Source organism: Coregonus clupeaformis, chromosome 23 (assembly GCF_020615455.1).
Source record: "Coregonus clupeaformis isolate EN_2021a chromosome 23, ASM2061545v1, whole genome shotgun sequence".
Taxonomy (NCBI): Eukaryota; Metazoa; Chordata; class Actinopteri; order Salmoniformes; family Salmonidae; genus Coregonus; species Coregonus clupeaformis.
Genome location: NC_059214.1, coordinates 28,301,131 through 28,322,913, shown reverse-complemented (window position 1 = coordinate 28,322,913; position 21,783 = coordinate 28,301,131). Strand labels below are relative to the sequence as shown.

At 43.8% G+C, this 21,783-nt stretch overlaps 1 protein-coding gene across 7 annotated transcripts; it reads left to right on the top strand.

Moving 5' to 3' along the window:
* The first annotated feature begins 110 nt into the window (after positions 1-110).
* etv5a (ETS variant transcription factor 5a) lies at positions 111-21,340 on the top strand. 7 transcript variants are annotated; one of them, XM_041844774.2, is made up of 13 exons: positions 111-230; positions 1,915-2,048; positions 2,446-2,536; positions 2,617-2,664; positions 3,459-3,509; positions 6,208-6,331; positions 6,459-6,764; positions 8,036-8,337; positions 17,434-17,496; positions 18,032-18,100; positions 18,484-18,653; positions 18,903-19,004; positions 19,236-21,340. In XM_041844774.2, the coding sequence occupies exons 2-13, from the start codon at positions 2,001-2,003 to the stop codon at positions 19,470-19,472; spliced, it is 1,611 nt and encodes a 536-aa protein (XP_041700708.1). In that variant the 5' UTR covers positions 111-230; positions 1,915-2,000; the 3' UTR covers positions 19,473-21,340. The 7 variants fall into 7 exon arrangements, with proteins under 7 accessions (XP_041700708.1, XP_041700706.1, XP_041700702.1 ...); XM_041844772.2 differs by having other exon boundaries at positions 18,903-19,010; XM_041844768.2 differs by having other exon boundaries at positions 2,617-2,676; positions 18,903-19,010.
* Positions 21,341-21,783: the final 443 nt, after the last annotated feature.

Below are 21,783 nucleotides of genomic sequence, written 5' to 3'. Positions count from 1 at the left end.
CTTACTTGAAGGACAATGCCAATGAGCCAATAAGCGTGTGCCTCTCTGTATAGCCTACTCGAGCCCCAGGGAAAACTAACCGTCCATTAACTAAAGGCTCAGTCAAGTTTTGTGAGTCAGACGGACCGCATAAATTGATCATTGAGCGGAGACAGACGACGTTAGTGTCTTTTGTGGATTTGTTTTATTGCATTCTGTCCATACTGTAACGGAATTGAAACACGCACAGTGTGAGTAATAGAGTAATGCTTTTTATTTTCATTTTGCCTAGATATGCCTCTAGCATTGTAATATATCCATAAGTTTACGAGCGCATGCAACAGCAAATGTAGATCTCTGCCATGGGCTAAAACGGATCGCCATCTTCTCCAAGAAAGCGTTTACTTTAGCAACCATTTTCTTTCGCTTTGTATTAAGTTGTGTCATGCACTATATTACTGTTTTAAATTGTGCTGTGTATTTGCGTGTAACTTCATTTTCTGAGTCTGCATATTGGTTTTCTTATCTCCGAGTTCGATCGGCTGTTTGTGATTTTATGAATGGAGGGGTCAGGTTTTTTTTCTCTGTGTTCCACACGGATCGAGTTTCACTTCATTGACAAAAACAAGGGTTCCGTGAAGAGGGAGGGAAGTGAGGAGAGGGGGGTACTAGAGGTGTCGGGTAGGATGTTATTAATCTCTCCTATTAACTGCAATTGCTTTGATAAAATAGCTACGATTTTTTTGTAGGATGTTTTTGCAATAACTATTTGAAACCTAAATATAGTGTTTTAATGTTTCAGTTTTTCTAGCCTATAGTATAACGTTAATTGTCAAGGATGATTTGTCTTGCTTTTTTGATTGCCGACAATTTTCCATTTGCGAGTGTGTACAGAAGTTACATGATCGAAGGTGTGAATTCAATTTAAAGGGTAATTTATAAGGCTAATATTCTAAATTGTGATCACCTGCTATTTTGGAATAGATCTGGGCCATTACCTAAAGCTACTGGTTTCACAACTTGTCAAAATATGCCTCATGGTGTACACTGTTGGACTGGCACATTGTATGCATCAGTAAATACATATTTTCAATGGGTTGCTACTATGTGTGTCGCTTTAATGATTGGACAGCTATGCCTTCATTCGTCAGAGTAAACGGGGGTTAAAGTCTAGTAACTGACTCGTATCACTCTTGAGGAGGTTTAAAGCGCGAGGAGTATCCGAATGGAAGGGAATGTAGGCTAATGTTACTATCTGTTCTCTATTCCCAGTCTTTCTCTATATTTTTCACCTTAACGTCCTTTAGAGCACTTAACTGCGCTATGCCCAGGGACACGACAGCTGCGCTACATTTTATATTTAAAGGGCAGTATCTACTACAAGTATTTTGCTCCAGAATAGAGACATATTGTAAAGAGCCGTTTCCATTCGACTTTATTTATAGATTGTTTTTTTATGTCTTGTCTAATACTGTTCTCCATTGTCTGAAGTTGTTTTGGGGTAAAACACTGTACAGTGAAGCTCATATGTGCTTCATACAACACATGGTCACCCAGTGCAGTGTCCTCAAATGCCTCAAAGCGGTATAGGGCTAAGACCCATCCTTGAAAGTTTTCCCTGCTCAGTCTTAGCTGATTGTTTGCAGTCTCCTAATCGCCTGCACAGATGGTTGGTTTTGCCTTATGTAAGAGTTACATAAGTCACACAACTACAGTGTATTTACATTGTGCTTGCTCTTAACCAGCATGTTCACTTAAAAGCAAGAGGGGGTAGGGGTTGTTATAAGGGTGCTGATGATAGGTCTGTAGTAAGGTGTCAGCTTGCTTACAGGTCTGTCTATAAGAGTGAAGGATAAACTAGGTGACTACCAGAGTACTCAAGAAGAGTTGTGATCTAAACCTGTTTCTGTTATGTTTTGTTTTTTTCGTCCACAGTTGAACAGCTAGTACATAAAGTGACCCTTTCGCTATCGCTTTAAAGCGAATACCTTTTTCTGGGAACCTTTGGAGACCCAGATAACATGGACCGATTCTACGACCAGCAAGTCCCATTTATGGTCCCACCCAATGTAAGAATGCTCCTCATGTCTGTTATCTTCATAGAAATATAATTACTATAACCATTGACTTGAATGGGGATGCTGCTTCTACTTATTCTATTTCTATGGTTCTCTTTATCAATCAGAAGCATGGTCATCATCATACGCTCCAATTCAATATCTACACGTCCATACTACTTGGAATGCAGAATGTATTGGCCATGTGTTATAAATGTTATTCTAATGTGGATATTGGAAGAGAGCCATAGATTTAGGCTTGTCAACTTTCCAGCTAGAAGTGGATTGGATGGGACGTGGCGTTCTGTCTCAATCATGAGTCACACCAGAGCCATTTACATACATAAATGGCTCTGAGAGACAGACAGCACTAACTAACATGTTGGTTGTGTTTTCATCATTGCAGCAGAAATCTCATGTGGAGGAACCATACAGCAGACCAGTCATCGACAACAGGAAAAGGAAGTTTGTAGACACAGAACTCGCCCAGGACACGGAAGGTAATTAGACAACTTCATTCCCCTTTGTGACCTCGTCAAAGCATATCATAATATATTTTTAAAAAATGTCTCAATTTCAGACCTCTTCCAAGACCTCAGCCAGTTACAGGAGATTTGGATTGCAGAAGGTGAGTTATCTTGTACGTATACCACAGAGTTGATACTGATTGGTTCCTTTTTCTGCTGAATTTCTTTTGATGTATTCTGTTGCTCTCAGCATCACCTAACATAATTTGCCCTATGATAGACATTGGTCATGTTAATTAAAAACTATCCATATCTGACACCTTTGAACAAGTATTACAATTCCCCTTGAAGTAGCTGCCTTCAGTGCATACAGAATAATAAGGCTAATATTTAGAAAATAAGGGAAATGTGAGACAATTGGTCAAATGTCTTGGGTGGTTTAATTATATTCCCAACATATGGTTATTAAGATGCATCAAGAAATTGGGCAGATTACCGATTTAACCTAAGCTGATAATTTGAAATATTACGGTTTTCTTTCTGTGCACTCAATTAGAGCAAGTAGAGCAAAGTCCCATAAATGAGTAACTTTGCTGACAAAGAGAAAGCAATAATTGTTCTGGACTTATAACAACACTTCTTTAAACTCAATTTTAACATTCACCTTTAAAATGGTCAACATTCAATTTCCCCTCTTTGGTCCACATCACCTTTGTATTCCTGGTGTATTCATTAGGGACTAGTCCATTGTTTTGAGATTGACAATTATAGTCCCTGTTTTAAAGTGCCCAAGTAACGCCCAACTTAGTTTTTTCCCCAGTGGGTTGAACAAAATAGCTTTGGCTGTTTTTGAATCACGATACCAAGACGAGATTGACAGTTCCAGTGTTGTTCACCCAGCAGGGGCCCAGTTAGTATCCACTTGTTTAACTCTCCTCTCTCTCTCCCTCCACAGCCCAGGTGCCTGATGATGAACAGTTTGTCCCAGATTTCCAGTCAGATAGCTGTGAGTACCTGAGATTTATTATTTATACCAGGCTGGGATGTGGGACTGGAGGGATCCAGTTAAAGCCAGAGCCAAGTGTGTTTGTTTGTGTGTGTACACAGTCTTCTGGATCTAGGTATCCATGCTGTTTTGACTCCCAGACAACTTTGTGAAACGTTTGAGTATTCTGCAGATGTCAAGAGACTGTGTCAAGTGCCCCCAAGCACACAATGTAGCTAGATCTGATTTTGGGAATGCTGCTGTGCTTGACACAACCTAGGCCTGCAGGATTAAACTGCTTCACTGAACGAGCCATTTGCCCTCAAAGTTTTATTTACTCAGTTTGTTCTTTAAAAGTCTTTACTCTGCTTCATTGACTGGGTTCATCATCTTTAAGATAACAACCCCTGACAAGATCTTGCTTGCTTTCTTTCTTTCATTCTGCCAGGTCCTGACACCATTCTTCTTTACCTCAAACAACCCCCTTTCCTCTGGGAATAGACTTTCCTCCCTCCTCCCAGTTTGGGTGTAATCAGGCGATTGGCATGGGGCATCACATGAGCCCAGCTCATCTGATTTCACACTTTCATGCACTCAGACCCAGCCTCAGCCTCTGGAATGGGTCTACCCACCTCTATCCAAAAGAGAGTCTGTCCACACAGCCCTTCTCCCCCCCCCTCCTCTCCTAGAGTTTCTGTACAGCTCCACTAGCCCCCATTTGTCTGCAGTGTACAGAGCCTTTATATGGCAGCCAAGGGAAATATTTGAGTTATGTTCAATGGAGCGTTTTTTCCAGTTTGTTTTTGTCTGATGTGGCAGCAGAGACAGGACGTGGTCGCTGGCGTCTCTCAGTCTTTGTTAGTGTTTGGATCCTGATCTGCTTGGTAGCCTAGCGTGCTGTAATGTAATGACCGCTAAGCTGAGATGCTGCAATATATTATTGAGGTTGATGCTGTCAAATCACGTGTGTTTAGACAGTGAGGCCCATGCTAGGGTGTGTGTAGTAGACTGTAGGACGATAGTTTGTTCAGTGAGGTGTCTCTGCAGTATAGTTCTTGACATAGCTGTGCGTGTGTAAGCGTGCGGGATAATGTGTGTGTGATTGGCAGCAACCCCTGTAGCCAGGCAGGGGGCCAGACTCTCTCACAGGCCCTCTATTCACCAGCTCCGTGTGGCCCCTGCCCTGCCTGCAATCATCCGGCCGTCACATGGCAGCCAATGCGCTGCGCACACACACACACACATTCCTCCTGCATTGTACTGTACTGAGCCTAGCCCTCCCATCATCTCAACCCCTGTCTAGGAGTGGGGGGGGAAGTGCCCTAATAATCTCCCATTTTCCATTATACACTCTCTCTCCCCTCTCTCTCTTTCTTTCTCTCCTGAAGCATTACTGCATGTTGCCCTGCTCTGGGCTTCTATAGCATGCATGTGCAGGGAGCTGGGCTCACGTGCCTATTGTTTCCCTCGCTCCTGTCCCTCCCTCAGTCCCTGGTCCATCAGACCCAGGGTTAGGGTGATGTATCCAGCTCCTGATACTCCTCTCGCCCGGGTATCCAGTTTCACTAGCCCATTATGTGGCGCCGGAAATGGGAGCCGATGTGGGACTGGAGATCTAGTGGGCTAATGGTTACAGTGAGGGAAGGAAAATCATTGAGTTACGGCCACACTGATTCATGGGTATTGACTGGGGCTGCGTCCCAAATGGCACCCTATTCCCTATGGACCCTGGTCAAAAATAGTTCACTAAATAGGGAATAGGGTGCCATTTGGGACATCCTGGGTCCTTAATGGAAATCAAAGGGGAGCTTTTTGATGTCACGTGCAGACGGTGGTGATAGTATGATACTGATGGGGGAAGGATGGATGGAGGTTTTATATTTGGCTGTCCTACATGAAGAAAAAATACTACAGTTTACTCTAGAATACTACAGTACTTTACTATAAAGGTCTATAGTAAACTGTAGAATACTATACAACACACTGTAGTATCCCTTGATAATTTGTAGTACTTACTATAGAATGTTGTAGTATACTATAGTACATACTACAGTATTTTAATTTGCATATACCCTGCCCATTCCCCTCCCCCACATCAGTTTGTGCCACCCATAAGTGAGAAACCTACATGGTAAGTATAGACCATATTGTGTTCCCTATGGGTTATAGAAAAGAGCAGAAGCGCTGTACTATCCGTTCAGACCCTAGTCCTACCTACTTACAGGTTATGGAAAATGTGCTCTTTTAGTATTTCTTCATTAGGTTTCCTGAAGGAGAAATCCTCCACTTCTATGTCAAAGACAATAAAACAAAAACACTATAGTAAATATTACAGTATACTACAATCTGCAAAAATACTACATTACTTACTATAGTGTATATACTACAGTTATTTTACTACAGTATTTATACTATAGTGAACTGTAAATACTACAGTATTCACTGTAGTGTTTTTGCAGATTTAAAGTCTTAAAGTCTGCAAAAACACTACAGTGAATACAAATATTTATACCATAGTACACTTTTATGTGGGGTCAACCCAATTAACATGTGACAAATGGGTGTTAAGTTGCTCACAGTGCTGGTTGAGGGGGAGAAGACAAGACAATTATAAACGAGGATATTGAATAAGCACTGATTGTCACTTTTGTTTATGGGTTGAATTAGCTATAGCAGCATTTCTGATGTGTTGCCCCTCGTACTCTTTTTCTGTCCTCAGTGATGTTTCATGGCCCCCCACAAACCAAGATTAAACGGGAACTGAGTCCTTCCAAAGAGATTTCTCATTGTAGCCAGGACAGGAGTCTCATGCCATACGGAGAGAAGTGCCTTTACAGCTACAGGTGTGGACCGTTTATACACACACACACTTCATGTAACCTTTCACTACACCAACATGACAAGAGCCCACTGTTATCACCATGCTGACCCAAGCTGTCTGTCTCTGTCTGTATCTCCTTCCCTCTACAGTGCCTATGAGAGGAAACCCAGTTTGGGCTATAAGCCATTGACCCCTCCCACTACACCCGTGTCACCGTGCAGCTCTACCAACACCCCAGGGACACACCCACTCAGTGAGCAGACTCCTCCCCCTCCTCAAATACCCAATCAGAACCAGGCGCAAGGGCTGCAGCACGGCCAGCCTGGCAACCATGCAGTCGGCTCCGCCCACAGCCAGCAGAGGCCGCTCTCACTCCACAGCCAGAGCCCGCCCTTTGCAGTGCCCTGCCCACCCTCACACCTCAGTCAGGATGGCACCTACAGCCCTGAGCATAGGTGAGTGGTCCTGCCATGCTGTGCTGCAAAAACTCTCGCTAAGGTTGAATGGCCGCCGAAAACAACTCCCCTTTTCCGGGATAAATAACTGACAAACCAGTAAATTATAAAAAAATATTTATATGAACAGCATGGCGTGTAATGGAACTGTTAAATTATGTGATGTCTAAATCTGGCTTCTCTATGGCCTCTACATGATGAATCATCAACTCTCAGGGTGGATGTAAACTTCTGACCCACTGGGAATGTGATGAAAGAAATAAAAGCTGAAATAAATCATTCTCTCTACTATTATTCTGACATTTCACATTCTTAAAATAAAGTGTTGATCCTAACTGACCTAAAACAGGGAATTTTACTAGGATTAAATGTCAGGAATTGTGAAAAACTGAGTTTAAATGTATTTGGCTAAGGTGTATGTAAACTTCCGACTTCGACTAACTCCTGACCCTAAGTTGACTGCTCTAAATGTACACACCCATCTACATCTCAAGGAGACAGGAGCTCACATGTTTCCATTTCCCTGTGAGACACACCGTGCCATTTAAACACCAAGCCCAGTGGAGAGTATCAGGCCTTGTGACCTTTCACTAATGCTGACTTTGGAAAAGTGCACCTATGTTGTTGATGAGTAGAAGGTCCACGGTTGGCAGGTCACTGGTAGCATGACTGACAGACTCCTCTTTTGGAGACTGTCTAAACCAGACCTCCGTGGGAATGACCCACGTCCTCTTACACCCCACCTGTCACCCCCCCACCTGTGGCAGGACTCCTGGTCGGATGTGTTGGAATGCAGGGCATCTCATCACCAGCCAGTAATGTGGAACCAATGTGCAGCCAGAAGCAATTGGCCTTGTCTCTGTGGTGTCCAAGCCAATGAGCTCTGTCTAGAAAGGGGAGTCTTACTGTCACTGGAGAATCTGCTAGCTAGTGACACCTGCCCCCAACATCTCATTTACAGCGTGTATTCGCTGGCTTGATTGCAATAAGTGAGCCAATTTGGCTCCTGCGTCTTGGTCTAAAGCTGGATTCTCAACAGTTCATCAATAGTTCAAGAGACTCACTTTCTTAAACAGTTTTTAACATAAGAGACAGTGTATCACCAACAGTTTCCATTCACTCTAAATATGTTTTAAATGTTTTTAAGCAACAGTTTATCAATAACCATAAGTAGTTAATTAGAATCTTTAATCTCTCTGTTCAAACAGTTTTCTATATCAACAGCTTTCATTAATAATAACCACCCTCTCCCATGTCTTCCTCCACCACAGGTTCCAGAGGCAGATGTCGGAGCCATGTCTACCCTTCCCTCCCTCTGAGAGCCAGGCTCGCCCCCAGTTCCTGGCCCAGCAGCAGGCCCCCAGCCACAGCACCCTGCCCAGGGACGGGAGGCCCCCCTACCACCGCCAGATGTCTGAGCCCTTGGTCCCTGGTCCTGTGCCTCTACACGGCTTCAAGCAGGAGCTGCTGGACCCCCGCTACACCGAGGAGGGTGTCCCCTCCATGGGCACTCAGGCTGCCTTCCACCCCATGGCCATCAAGCAGGAGCCCCGGGACTTCTGCTTCGACTCTGGTGAGTGGCTGGCTACCTCCAGGCTGCTCTGGATCGGTCTAACCCAAGGCGGCTTGGGTCATAAGTTATAGCTGACCCACAGGGTTCTCATAGGATTTGAGGGGTGTGCGTCTTGACGTGGGTTTTAATTCTCTACCCTTCTTCTGAAGTGTGCACTCCTCTTAATGCATTGGATTGGTGTAAGCACGAGTTTCCACCCTATTTCTTACACCAGTCCTTTCCTTCCATAAAGGGATGTGCGCACTTAGGACAGGAGGATAGTGAAACCGGACACAACCTTTGGGCTCTCTGATTCAGGTTGCTGTCCTGGTAGAGTTAGTCCAGTCTCCTCCCGCATACTAGGTAGAGGGTGAGGAATGTCCCGTTGATTTTGCTCGCTGGCACACGGCTGTTAGTTTTAGCGCGGCAAAGTCCAGAACCATCAACAAACAACTGTAAAGAACCCTTAAAACCCCTCTTGCCTCGCACAGCCCTGTGTCGGGACTCGTAACACACACACATGACCGCGTGGCTCTTAAATCACTCTGCTCTCTGACACTCATGGGTTTCTGTACCCGGTTTAAGACTCTGCATCGGCCAAAAGGTAAATAGGTCCGTCATCCCAGCCAGGTTCAGGGAAACCTACTTCACTAGTATAGGATCTACCTAGGATAGATTTGGGACACTACGCTGTGTTTATAGAGGGAGTTAGTATGCAAGTATGAACTTTACTACCATGCGGTACACTACAAGGATCCTCCTCCACCAGCTGCACTGAGATTTACATTGAAATGAATGCAATAGACTTATGCAGATTGACTTATTGCCAGATGCAGTTGTCTCCCATCCCAAAAGTCTTAGCTACACAATCCAACACTGTGTACCTATAGGTAAGCCTGCAAGAGAAGTACAATTGTGTACTTTTTTTTTACCCCAATGCCCATGCACCCCAGCTGTTGTCCCTCTGCCACCAACGCCCACCTCTCCTTCCCTCCTCTGCTCAGGCCAGCTTTGCATGGTCCCTCTCTCATTCTCCCTTTCAGCTTTATGATTGGGAGGCCAGTGATGTAATGCTAAATCCTCAGTGATGTAATGCTAAGCTTCTTACAGCCTATAAATACGTACGTCAACATAAAGGCTCACTGGCCCAGCCTCGGTCTCCCTCTCTCTCTCTGTGGATGGATATATGGGCATAGCCTATAGAAAAGTTTGGTCATACGCACATCCTTAAAAACAGGTGCTGGGCTAATAAAGAATACTAGTAAAGAACAAGAAGGCCCGTACACTGTTAAAGCTCCCAATTCACTGCTTTATTACAACGTTTCGATCCAAAACGGATCTTTGTCAGGTCAAACAAACAGAGTTCACATCACAAAATATACACATTTCACCTCACATGACCATTGCGGACATGACGCATAGTGGGTGCAAAAACAACTGGATAAGCCACCAGGGAGACTTATTGTGGCCTCCATTGACTGAAAATATTTCTGCTTTTGTAGATTTCTTTCTCAAATGCGCATGAAACAAGTTCTTGACATTTTCATTAAGGGGGAGGGGGTGGCTTTAGCACGGACCTATACAGGAAGCCGACGGACAGGAATTCCCTGTTACGCGGAGACAGCTTCCACCCTACACCCCTAAAAAAGAGCCTCCCCATCAGCCAATATAGTCGCATAAGCAGGATTTGTAGTACACAGAGTGAACATGACAAAAAAGCCGACTATCTAGATGAGCGTTTCAGACAGCGGGGTTACCCAGAGGAATTGCTGCATGACCCAGGATGACAGCCTCACGCCCAAACCTCCCCGACCTCCTGACCAACGTGTTCAATGCTTCCTTCAATACTCCCCACTTGGCAAACAGTTCGACTACATCATTAAAAAACACTGGCACATCTTGAGCACTGATCCACAACTGGAAAATATGTTTAAAGAACCCCCACAGGTAGTCTTCAGACACGCCCCCAATATCAGTCAAATGGTGGTGAGGTCTGATCTTCCACCAGTGCTATGTAGTACCTTTCTACAGTCGTGGTCAAAAGTTTTGAGAATGACACAAATACTAATTTTCATAAAGTCTGCTGCCTCAGTTTTGATGATGCCAATTTGTATATACTCCAGAATGTCATGAAGAGTGATCAGATGAATTGCAATTAATTGCCATGAAAATGAACTTAATCCCCCAAAAACATTTCCACTGCATTTCAGCCCTGCCACAAAAGGACCAGCTGCCATCATGTCAGTGATTCTCTCGTTAACACAGGTGAAAGTGTTGACGAGGACAAGGCTGGAGATCACTTTGTGATGCTGATTGAGTTAGAATAACAGACTGGAAGCTTTAAAAGGAGGGTGGTGCTTGAAATCATTGTTCTTCCTCTGTTAACCATGGTTACCTGCAAGGAAATACGTGCCGCCGTCATTGCTTTGCACAAAAAGGGCTTCACAGGCAAGGATATTGCTACTAGTAAGATTACACCTAAATCAACCATTTATCGGATCATCAAGAACTTCAAGGAGAGAGGTTCAATTGTTGTGAAGTAGGGCATCAGGGCGCCCAAGAAAGTCTAGCAAGCGCCAGGACCGTCTCCTAAAGTTGATTCAGCTGCGGGATTGGTGCACCACCAGTGCAGAGCTTGCTCAGGAATGGCAGCAGGCAGGTGTGAGTGCATCTGCACGCACAGTGAGGCAAAGACTTTTAGAGGATGGCCTGGTGTCAAGAAGGGCAGCGAGGAAGCCACTTCTCTCCAGGAAAAACATCAGGGACAGACTGATATTCTGCAAAAGGTACAGGGATTGGACTGCTGAGGACTGGGGTAAAGTCATTTTCTCTGAATCCCCTTTCCGATTGTTTGGGGCATCCGGAAAACACCTTGTCCGGAGAAGACAAGGTGAGCACTACCATCAGTCCTGTGTCATGCCAACAGTAAAGCATCCTGAGACCATTCATGTGTGGGGTTGCTTCTCAGCCAAGGGAGTGGGCTCACTCACAATTTTGCCTAAGAACACAGCCATGAATAAAGAATGGTACCAACACATCCTCCGAGAGCAATTTCTCCCAACCATCCAAGAACAGTTTAGTGATGACCAATGCCTTTTCCAGCATGATGGAGCACCTTGCCATAAGGCAAAAGTGATAACTAAGTGGCTCGGGGAACAAAACATCAACATTTTGGGTCCATGGCCAGGAAACTCCCCAGACCTTAATCCCATTGAGAACTTGTGGTCGATCCTCGAGGCGGGTGGACAAATAAAACCCCACAAATTCTGACAAACTCCAAGCATTGATTATGCAAGAATGGGCTGCCATCAGTCAGGATGTGGCCCAGAAGTTAATTGACAGCATGCCAAGGCGGATTGCAGATGTCTTGAAAAATAAGGGTCAACACTGCAAATATTGATACTTTGCATAAACGTAATGTAATTGTCAATAAAAGCCTTTGACACTTATGGAATGCTTGTAATTATACTTCAGTATACCATAGTAACATCTGACAAAAATATCTCATAACACTGAAGCAGCGAACTTTGTGAAGACCAATACTTGTGTCATTCTCAAAACCTTTGACCATGACTGTAGACAATGTGCCGGACGGTAACTATAGATGTGGTGGATGTACCCAGTGTAACTTTACGAACAACTGCAATGTTCAATCACCCTATTACGGGCAAGGCCATTAAGATTAAGGGCATCATTACATGTTCCACAAAAAATGTGATATACCTGATCAAGTGTATTTGTGGTCTATGCTATGAAGGAAAAACTAAACGAGCTCTGAAAACAACAAGGATAGCAGAACACAGGAGTAATATCAGGACCCTTGACCAGAGAAACCCTGTGGCTGCGCATTTCATGGATGCTCGTCAAAACATTAGACATTGGTATCGAACATGTTAAGACTCCTAGGAGGGGGGGAGATACTGATAATCTATTATTGAGAAGATAATTGTATTGGATTCACTGTTTGTGTACCATGTCTCCTAGAGGCCTGAACCAAGAGTTTGATATCAGACTATTTCTTACATGTCACTTTGATTTGTCTTGCCTTCCAGGTCACCTATTTGGTAATTTTGTAAATATATATGATTGTCTGGAACTACTACATGTGCCCATCTCATTGATCAATATATGGGCATAGCTACAGTGAAGGGAAAAAAGTATTTGATCCCCTGCTGATTTTGTAAGTTTGCCCACTGACAAAGACATGATCAGTCTATAATTTTAATGGTAGGTTTATTTGAACAGTGAGAGACAGAATAACAACAAAAAAAAATTATAAATTGATTTGCATTTTAATGAGGGAAATAAGTATTTGACCCCTCTGCAAAACATGACTTAGTACTTGGTGGCAAAACCCTTGTTGGCAATCAGAGGTCAGATGTTTCTTGTAGTTGGCCACCAGGTTTGCACACATCTCAGGAGGGATTTTGTCCCACTCTTCTTTGCAGATCTTCTCCAAGTCATTAAGGTTTCGAGGCTGACATTTGGCAACTCGAACCTTCAGCTCCCTCCACAGATTTTCTATGGGATTAAGGTCTGGAGACTGGCTAGGCCACTCCAGGACCTTACAGTTTTTCTCGATTGCTAAGACACATTTCTTGAAAGCTGCTCTCCTTTTCTCTTAACTGTGAACACAAAACCCAATTTTCAAGCTACATTCACAAAACCTCAGACTCTTCTTGCAAAACCAAACTTTCACCTCAAAACAGTTCAATCTGTGCTCAAAACTGAACTATGTTGTCAAATCGTGCCCCGAGTCAATCAAAATAAAAAACACTACTGAACAGTCACTAAACACTACGTAGAAAAATAGAAAACACAATGCTCAGGACATGAAGCTGGGGAAATATATGTTTATTGTTCACTGTAGGCTAAATGCATGTTGCAAAACAAAAAAAAACTGTGCATTTAGCACTTGTACAAAAAGACAAAACAGAAATATTGTGCATTTACATGTAGCACTTGTAAAAACAAACAGAAATCTTATCGCGTTTGCCACTTGTGTACAGTAAGCCCATGTAAAAATAAAGTACAAAATATACAAATAAGTGCATTACTCAGCCACAGCATCATGTCTCCGTACTGGGTCAGGCCACAGGACTTCATCCACATCACAGGCCATATTTGTCTGGCCAGGCAACGGGGGGGGGGAAAAAACCCCGGCATGCCGTATCCAGGCTTGGCATGCCTCCACACCTATTCACCACAGGCAAGTCCCATGGCTTGCAGGAGATTTACCCTGGTGTAAGGTTGGCGTTCATATACCTTCCACCGTCATGAGGAGACATTATTCCTCAATGGGGTTTAGGAAAGGGGAGTACGGTGGAAGGCAAAGATTGATAAAACCTTGGTTCATATTGTACCACTCTCTAACCTGGAGGGCTCTGTAAAAACTCACATTGTCCCAAACAACAACATAGATGGGATGCTCATCCTGCTGCCCTAACAAAGCATCTCGCATGTGATTGAGGAAAATGAGGAGCTGGTGAGTGTTGTTAGGGCCCCAGGTTGGCATGATGGTGGACAACCCCATGATTGCTGATGTGACATTGCCACCACGCTGCCCAGGAACACCAACAATGGCCCGATGGCCAATCACATTACGGCCTCTCCTTCTCCTTTTGGTGAGATTAAACCCAGCTTCATCCATGTAGATGTATTGATGGGGTCTTTCCATTGCATCCAGTTGAAAAACCCTCTGTAGAAATAGATATAGTTTTGTAAGTGATACGGAAAAAGTGATTTAGGCCACTACAGTAAATCACTACTTAGAGTAATCAACATTGAATGTGTCTGGATATATGCCAACCTGTACATACTGGAATCTTTGGCTCTTTGACTCTGTCTGAGTTGCGATCAAAGGCACTCTGTATAGCTGTTTCATGCGCAGTCTGTTGCGCTTGAGGACACGATCAACAGTAGAGAGGCTGACACTGTTGATACCCTCAAAATGTAAATGGTCCTCAATGATCTTCTGCTGAATTTCGCTCAGTTTAATGGCATTTTTTCTTACGGACCATATCAACAATTAGGGTCTCTTGGTGTGGGGAGAACATACCTGTCCTCCCACCCCCATGTGGCAGTCTTTCAATTCTACAAAAAGAGAACATGGAGTTACAAAAATATACATGGAATAATAGGCCTACAAACAGTTAGACCAACCCTCCATTACAATACTACAGTACATTGGTACAGTGATGTACTGAAACATATATTCACTTACAGTGTATGCTGTGGTACAGTATATAGTATGTCATACAGTAATTGCTGTCAACATTTACATACTGTACTATAATGTCAAAAAAAAGGTAATTACCTGTTCTCTTCTCTAAATCTTCGGATTATGGTGGACACAGTGAATCTACTGATGTTTGGTTGTACCCTTTGTCCAGCCTCCCTCATGCTCATACCATGGACAAGAACATGGTCAATCACAGTAGCTCTGATTTCATCAGATATTACTGTTCTTTGTCTTCGCCACCTCGACCACCTCGACCTCTCCTCACACGAACTCTTCCTCTCAGATTTCTATCCATTGTAGGGCCTCACAAACCAGTGCTCTCTGAACTGGCTTACTGTATATGTTCCCTCACATCATTAGCCACAAGTGTGATCAATTTTGAGTTGTTGTGTTCAAGTGGTGATACCTGTGCTCTAATTGTGTTTGACTTTTTTGTCACATGTGCTCACCATTATGCAGCACGGGTGCATCACAATGAAAATGTGTTGGCAAGTTGTGTCTAAACAGGTGAAAAGTGCTTATGGTGCCCAAAAGAGTGATTGATTCAATCAGTGGGTTCAGGCAACTGAGCATTTGGTTCAGACAATAGGGTTTAGTGTTTTAGCAATTGAGAAAAACTGTAATGTGCTTCTTCTTGAGCCACTCCTTTGTTGCCTTGGCCGTGTGTTTTGGGTCATTGTCATGCTGGAATACCCATCTACAACCCATTTTCAATGCCCTGGCTGAGGGAAGGAGGTTCTCACCCAAGATTTGATGGTACATGGCGCCGTCCATCGTCCCTTTGATGCGGTGAAGTTGTCCTGTCCCCTTAGCAGAAAAACACCCCCAAAGCATAATGTTTCCACCTCCATGTTTGACAGTGGGGATGGTGTTCTTGGGGTTATAGGCAGCATTCCTCCTCCTCCAAACACGGCGAGTTGAGTTGATGCCAAAGAGCTCGATTTTGGTCTTCTCTGACCACAACACTTTCACTCAGTTCTCCTCTGAATCATTCAGATGTTCATTGGCAAACTTCAGACGGCCCTGTATATGTGCTTTCTTGAGCAGGGGGACCTTGCGGGCGCTGCAGGATTTCAGTCCTTCACGGCATAGTGTGTTACCAATTGTTTTCTTGGTGACTATGGTCCCAGCTGCCTTGAGATCATTGACAAGATCCTCCCGTGTAGTTCTGGGCTGATTCCTCACCGTTCTCATGATCATTGCAACTCCACGAGGTGAGATATTGCATGGAGCCCCAGGCTGAGGGAGATTGACAGTTATTTTGTGTTTCTTCCATTAGCGAATAATCGCACCAACTGTTGTCACCTTCTCACCAAGCTGCTTGGCGATGGTCTTGTAGCCCATTCCAGCCTTGTGTAGGTCTACAATCTTGTCCCTGACATCCTTGGAGAACTCTTTGGTCTTGGCCATGGTGGAGAGTTTGGAATCTGATTGATTGCTTGCTTCTGTGGACAGGTGTCTTTTATACAGGTAACAAGCTGAGATTAGGAGCACTCCCTTTAAGAGTGTGCTCCTAATCTCAGCTCGTTACCTGTATAAAAGACACCTGGGAGCCAGAAATCTTTCTGATTGAGAGGGGGTCAAATACTTATTTCCCTCATTAAAATGCAAATCAATTTATAACATTTTTGACATGCGTATTTCTGGATTTTTGTGTTGTTATTATGTCTCACTGTTCAAATAAACCTACCATTTAAAATTATAGACTGATCATTTCTTTGTCAGTGGGCAAACGTACAAAATCAGCAGGGGATCAAATACTTTTTTCCCTCACTGTACCATCATAGTCACCATCAGACTTTTGGCTCTCCTGGTCGGGATGGCTCACCAGATAATGGATGTGTCAGAAATTGCACCCTATTCCCAATATAGTGCATTACTTTTGGGTTCTGGTCAAAATTGGTGTACTTTATATGGAATCGGGTGCCATCTAAGACAACCAATGAGTTGCAATTGGATAGAGCATATGATGCTGTAACAGGCCCAAACTTGAGTTGACAGTACAAGATTAAACGCTTTGTAGAAATGGCCCTAAAGTGTAATAAAGATCTGCACCTCACCAGAGAACAGGAAACGTAGGGTGGGGACACTTCACTTCCGCCACAGTGACACAGAAGTTAAAGGGGGCGGGGCTTGATCCCATGGGCGACAGAGGCATAACTTGATTGTCATGATTTTAATATCTGAAAGCCCAACCTGTCCTAATGCCGACGGGTAATCCTATTTTGGGGCTCAGTGGACATGCGAGGCCTGTTGCGTGCTGCGTAGTGTGCTCTGATCTGGGCTTAGCCCGCTCCAACAGATGTGGTGGGATAACTAGTGGACATTTACAGCCCAGCTGTTTGGTTGCTAGGTCAAAGCCAGTTGTGTAAGAGCAGCAGCAGGTAGAACAGTAGTAAAGTAAAGCTTTCCGTTCCACAGTGTTCATCCTCATGTCACCAACCACGTCAATGGGTGGGACCACAAATGCAACCTGACTAGGTTATCGCACCACACAATTCACAAACGGAATAGAGACCGAACATATCCCAATGACACACATATAGTAAATTGATACTGCTTGTATGTACGATCTCCCTTTACTAGGAAATATGTACGCTCTCCCTTTACTAGGGAATATGTACGATCTCCCTTTACTATGAAATATGTACGCTCTCCCTTTACTAGGGAATATGTACGGTCTCCCTTTACTAGGAAATATGTACGATCTCCCTTTACTAGGGAATATGTACGATCTCCCTTTTACTAGCGTGCGAGCAGAGCAGCGGCCAAATATACTCATGGCAGAGGTTGATATGTTGTGTTTAATATGTATGGGAATGGAAAGAGGCTGTAAGTGTAACTAACCTGTCTTCTCCTCTCTCTCTGTATTACAGAAGTGCCTATCTGTCAGTCTACATTTGGAAGAGCAGGGACCTTCTACCAAAACAACCATGAAAGTAAGTTATTGTTACAGTTTTCCCATCTTAGCAGAGGGTGGTTTGAAGTTTATTTGACATGTAATAAAAGCATTGGAAATCGTATTTATTAGAGCTTTTGCAGTAAAAACATTACTAGGAAGGTGTCCGTTTTGTGCGAATAGCAGCTAGTAAAACAAGGGAAAGTCTCTCAAACCCTTGGTAGCTGTTGACCCTCCTTGTGACTTATTGCGCTGTTGAAAAGTGCTGCATGGTTGGGCAATAGGACAGGCCGGATGGTAGAGCTCAACATTAGAATGACGTCTCTCGGGATGTTGCATCTATCAACGACTCCTGTTTTAGGTTTTCACTGTGAGCATTTCAACACAGCACAGCAGCACTGCATGATATTAGCACAACATAATTTTCCACTCTTGGGAGGCTGCCCGGCTATATTGCTTTGTGAGCAGTTTAGTCCCCCTGGAACATTAGTAGCTGGCCTCCACAGCAAAATGGAGGCCGTATTCCCACGCCCTAGCTAATGTCTCTCTCTTGCGCTCTCTCTTATATATTACAGGTTTCTCCTTCAACAGAGAGCTTCACCTGTACTACGAAGATACCTGTGTGGTTCCTGACAGACTTGAAGGTAAAAAATACTTTGTCACGTCCCTGGGTCCTGTCCTTGGGCGAGAGCTTTTTGCGCAGCATGGGGTTCATTCCACCCTTGGGGGGAGAGCTTTACAAGCAGCACATGGAGGACTCAGTCTCTGCTCCACTGCTGGCAGTATTTGAAAGGACAGGATTTGTAGGATGTCTGTTGCATCACTGACTAAAGAGAAGAACTGGAGAAAGTCTCCTTTGAGCAGCAGAGATGGCAGGCGGGTGTAAAATGAGCAGCCTGCTCCACTTCAGTCACTGTCTCCTAGAAATGTCTCACCACACTGTAGCTAGCTGTGGTGGAGTACAGTTCTCACTGACACTCTTCTCTTTCTTTCCATTTCTCTCTATTCCCCCTCTCCCTCTTCACAGGGAAGGTCAAGCAGGAGCCCTCAGTGTACCGTGACGGCCCTCCCTACCAGCGTCGTGGCTCTCTGCAGCTCTGGCAGTTCCTGGTCACCTTATTGGACGACCCGGCCAACGGTCACTTCATCGCCTGGACAGGCCGGGGCATGGAATTCAAACTCATAGAGCCAGAAGAGGTCCGTTGGAAAGATATTTTGTTAAATCAGGTTTTTATTGTGATTTTACATTGATAAACATGACATATTTAGGGATTTTGAGAGATAATCTCCTACAATGACTGAAGAGGTCAGTTCCTTGCCCTGGTCCTAGTAATAGTTGAGGCTATTGAAAGTTGGCGTACTTATTCAAACCGTATTTTTTTTTTTTTTTAAGATGTTCAATCAGGCATTGTGACTGACAGTATTTTCTCTGTCTTGTCTCTTCAGGTTGCTCGCCGCTGGGGCATCCAGAAGAACAGGCCAGCCATGAACTATGACAAGCTGAGTCGTTCTCTGCGGTACTACTACGAGAAGGGCATCATGCAGAAGGTAAAGGCAGGTTAATCCTTTCTATCCTTCCCTATTTCTCCTTAGCAACAGCATTACGCCGCCTTCGGAGCAAGCTAGCTATTGGCTTACTTGAATAAACCTTGGGGGATGATGCTGCAGTCCGCAAGGTTTAACCTTAGTTACGTATAATATAATGTTAACTATTGTGTTCTATTTGATTCTGTGGGTCGAACTAACTTGTTCTCCTCTCCTCTGATTGGTCTATTGCAGGTTGCTGGTGAGAGGTACGTGTACAAGTTTGTGTGTGACCCTGAGGCCCTGTTCTCCATGGCCTTCCCTGACAACCAGAGGCCCAACCTGAAGGCTGACCCTGACAGCCTGCCCTGCGGTCAGGTGGACGACGACACCCTGCCCCTCACCCACTACGACAAGAACACCCCTTACCTGGTGGACTCTGGGGAGCAGTGTGTAGGAGGCCTGCCCTTCCCTGATGGCTACGGCTACTGACACACTTCCCCTACTACTACTAAACCCGACCCAGAGATCAAACGGCTGAGGCTGAGCAAGAAACTGGATCAAACCTGAACCCGAAACCTCCCTCTCCTCTTACCGCTAAATTACTCCTCCGATCTTGCCAACTTACAGATTAACTTAACCCTCCCTCCCCCTGAAACGACTGAGGAGAAACCTGCACCAACCACCTTCTCTGGCATCATCTACTGTACCAAGAGAGAGGGGGGCCGTGGAAGTGCGGAATGGACTCCAGTGGCTCCTCCGACTTAAGGCGAGGTGGCGTTGTTGTTGCAATGGAGACCAAGAGGAAGTGATGGAGGCCCAGGGGCCGCGTTATGATGACAACATGCCGGAGGACTGCCAGATGGGTCTCTGTGCAAGAATTGTAGCAATTCTGATTGACAATCTCCTTTTTTCTAAAAGAGTAAAATAAGTATATTAAAAGTTAAAATATATAAATGCAGCACTATTCTATAGTTGCCTTTTTCGTCCCCCATAATTATATATTTTCTGCCACATATGAACAATAAGATCTGTGTAAGCAAGGACTTTAATTTGCAAAAAAAACTACAGCAAAGAAAAACTCCAAACCTACACACCTATTTGTTTATGTAGACTTAAGAAACGTCTTTTAGTATAGAAATGTCTGTTAGTATGCTGGCTTTTCTACAATTGGTTAAGGATTTAGACCTAGTAGTACTCTAACCCACTGGGATATTCTATTGTTTCAGATTAGATGGATGGATTCCTCCGACCAGAGGCCTACGTTTTTTTATTGTTTGTGTTTAATGCCGGCCCGGCTGTGTTTTTATCCAGTGTAATTATTTAATGTTTGTTCTGTTCTGCTGGGTTAGCTGAGGTTACCTGTGAGTGCCCTACTAGCGTAAAGCTCCAGGCTCTCCGAGAGCTGTGGCTGCATCTGAAACGACACTCCATTCACTATATATAGTACACTACTTTACAAAGCCCACAAGGCTATGGTCAAAATAAGTGCAATATAAAGGAAATGGGGTGAATTTTGGATGCAGACTCTGAGCCACCAGACATTCTCCTTTATAGTGACACTCCACACCATTTTTCATAAACTCACTCCTTATATTGCCTCAAAGTTGTAACTGACTAATCAGCACTCCACCTCTAAAAAAAATGAAATAAAAAAACTAGGCCCTGCAGGAATCCTTTTTATTTTCCAAAAGGGACACCTCAGTCAATATTTTTCCTAGAGATTTTGAATTTATACATGCCTAAAAAGTTATATTATTAAAAAAGGTCAAATCTTAATTTTTTTATTTTATTGGGTGCTTGATGTTTCCTCAGCAGCGAGTGTACTATATTTCTCAGATGCATTAGGATGGTAGGACGGCATCGTTCAGGACCTTGCATGCAAAGGGGTGAAATTCTACACCGTTCCCTGGACTCCTTTCTGCCAATCACAGGTTGTCAACAAGAGACCCCTGCTTCTCTTTGCATGACGGTGTATTGAAACAAACTGTCCACTAACATATCGCTTTACTCTACTCTGGACAAAGAAGCAGATTGTGAAACTCTGCATTTTGTTCACGTTTGTTTATTAAATGGGAAAAATACAAACTTATATAAATATATATTTTTGCTAAGTCTGCATCTGTTTGATTTTATTATTGTATAAGCCTGTATAGTTCTGCCTATAACAACGTATGCATCTTTTTAAAAAATCTGGATACCTGTGACTCAAATAGTACTGCAGACAGTGATTCAGAGGCCACTCTTGGTGAATGAAAGGATGAAGAACAAGAATGTCTTAGTTCTAAAGGGGTAGTATGGCTGGGGTTCCTACCGTGTATAGTGGACTATTTAAAAAAAAAATAATAATAATAATAATACACCTGAGACCTATTGGCCCTGGTCAAAAGTAGTTTACTATATACACTGAGTTTACAAAACATTAAGAACACCTTCCTAATATTTGCCCTCAGAACAGCCTCAATTCGTCAGGGCATGGACTCTACAAGGTGTCAAGTGTTCCACAGGGATGCTGGCCCATGTTGACTCCAATGCTTCCCACAGTTATGTCAAGTTGGCTGGATGTCCTTTGGGTGGTGGACCATTCTTGATACACACGGGAAACTGTTGAGCGTAAAAAACCCAGCAGCGTTGCAGTTATTTACAAACCGGTGAGCCTGGCACCTACCATACCCCGTTCAAAGGCACTTAATTATTTTGTCTTGCCCATTCACCCACTGAATGGTACATATACACAATCCATGTCTCAATTGTTTAAAAGGCAAAAAAATCCTTCTTTAACCTGTCTCCTCTCCTTCATCTA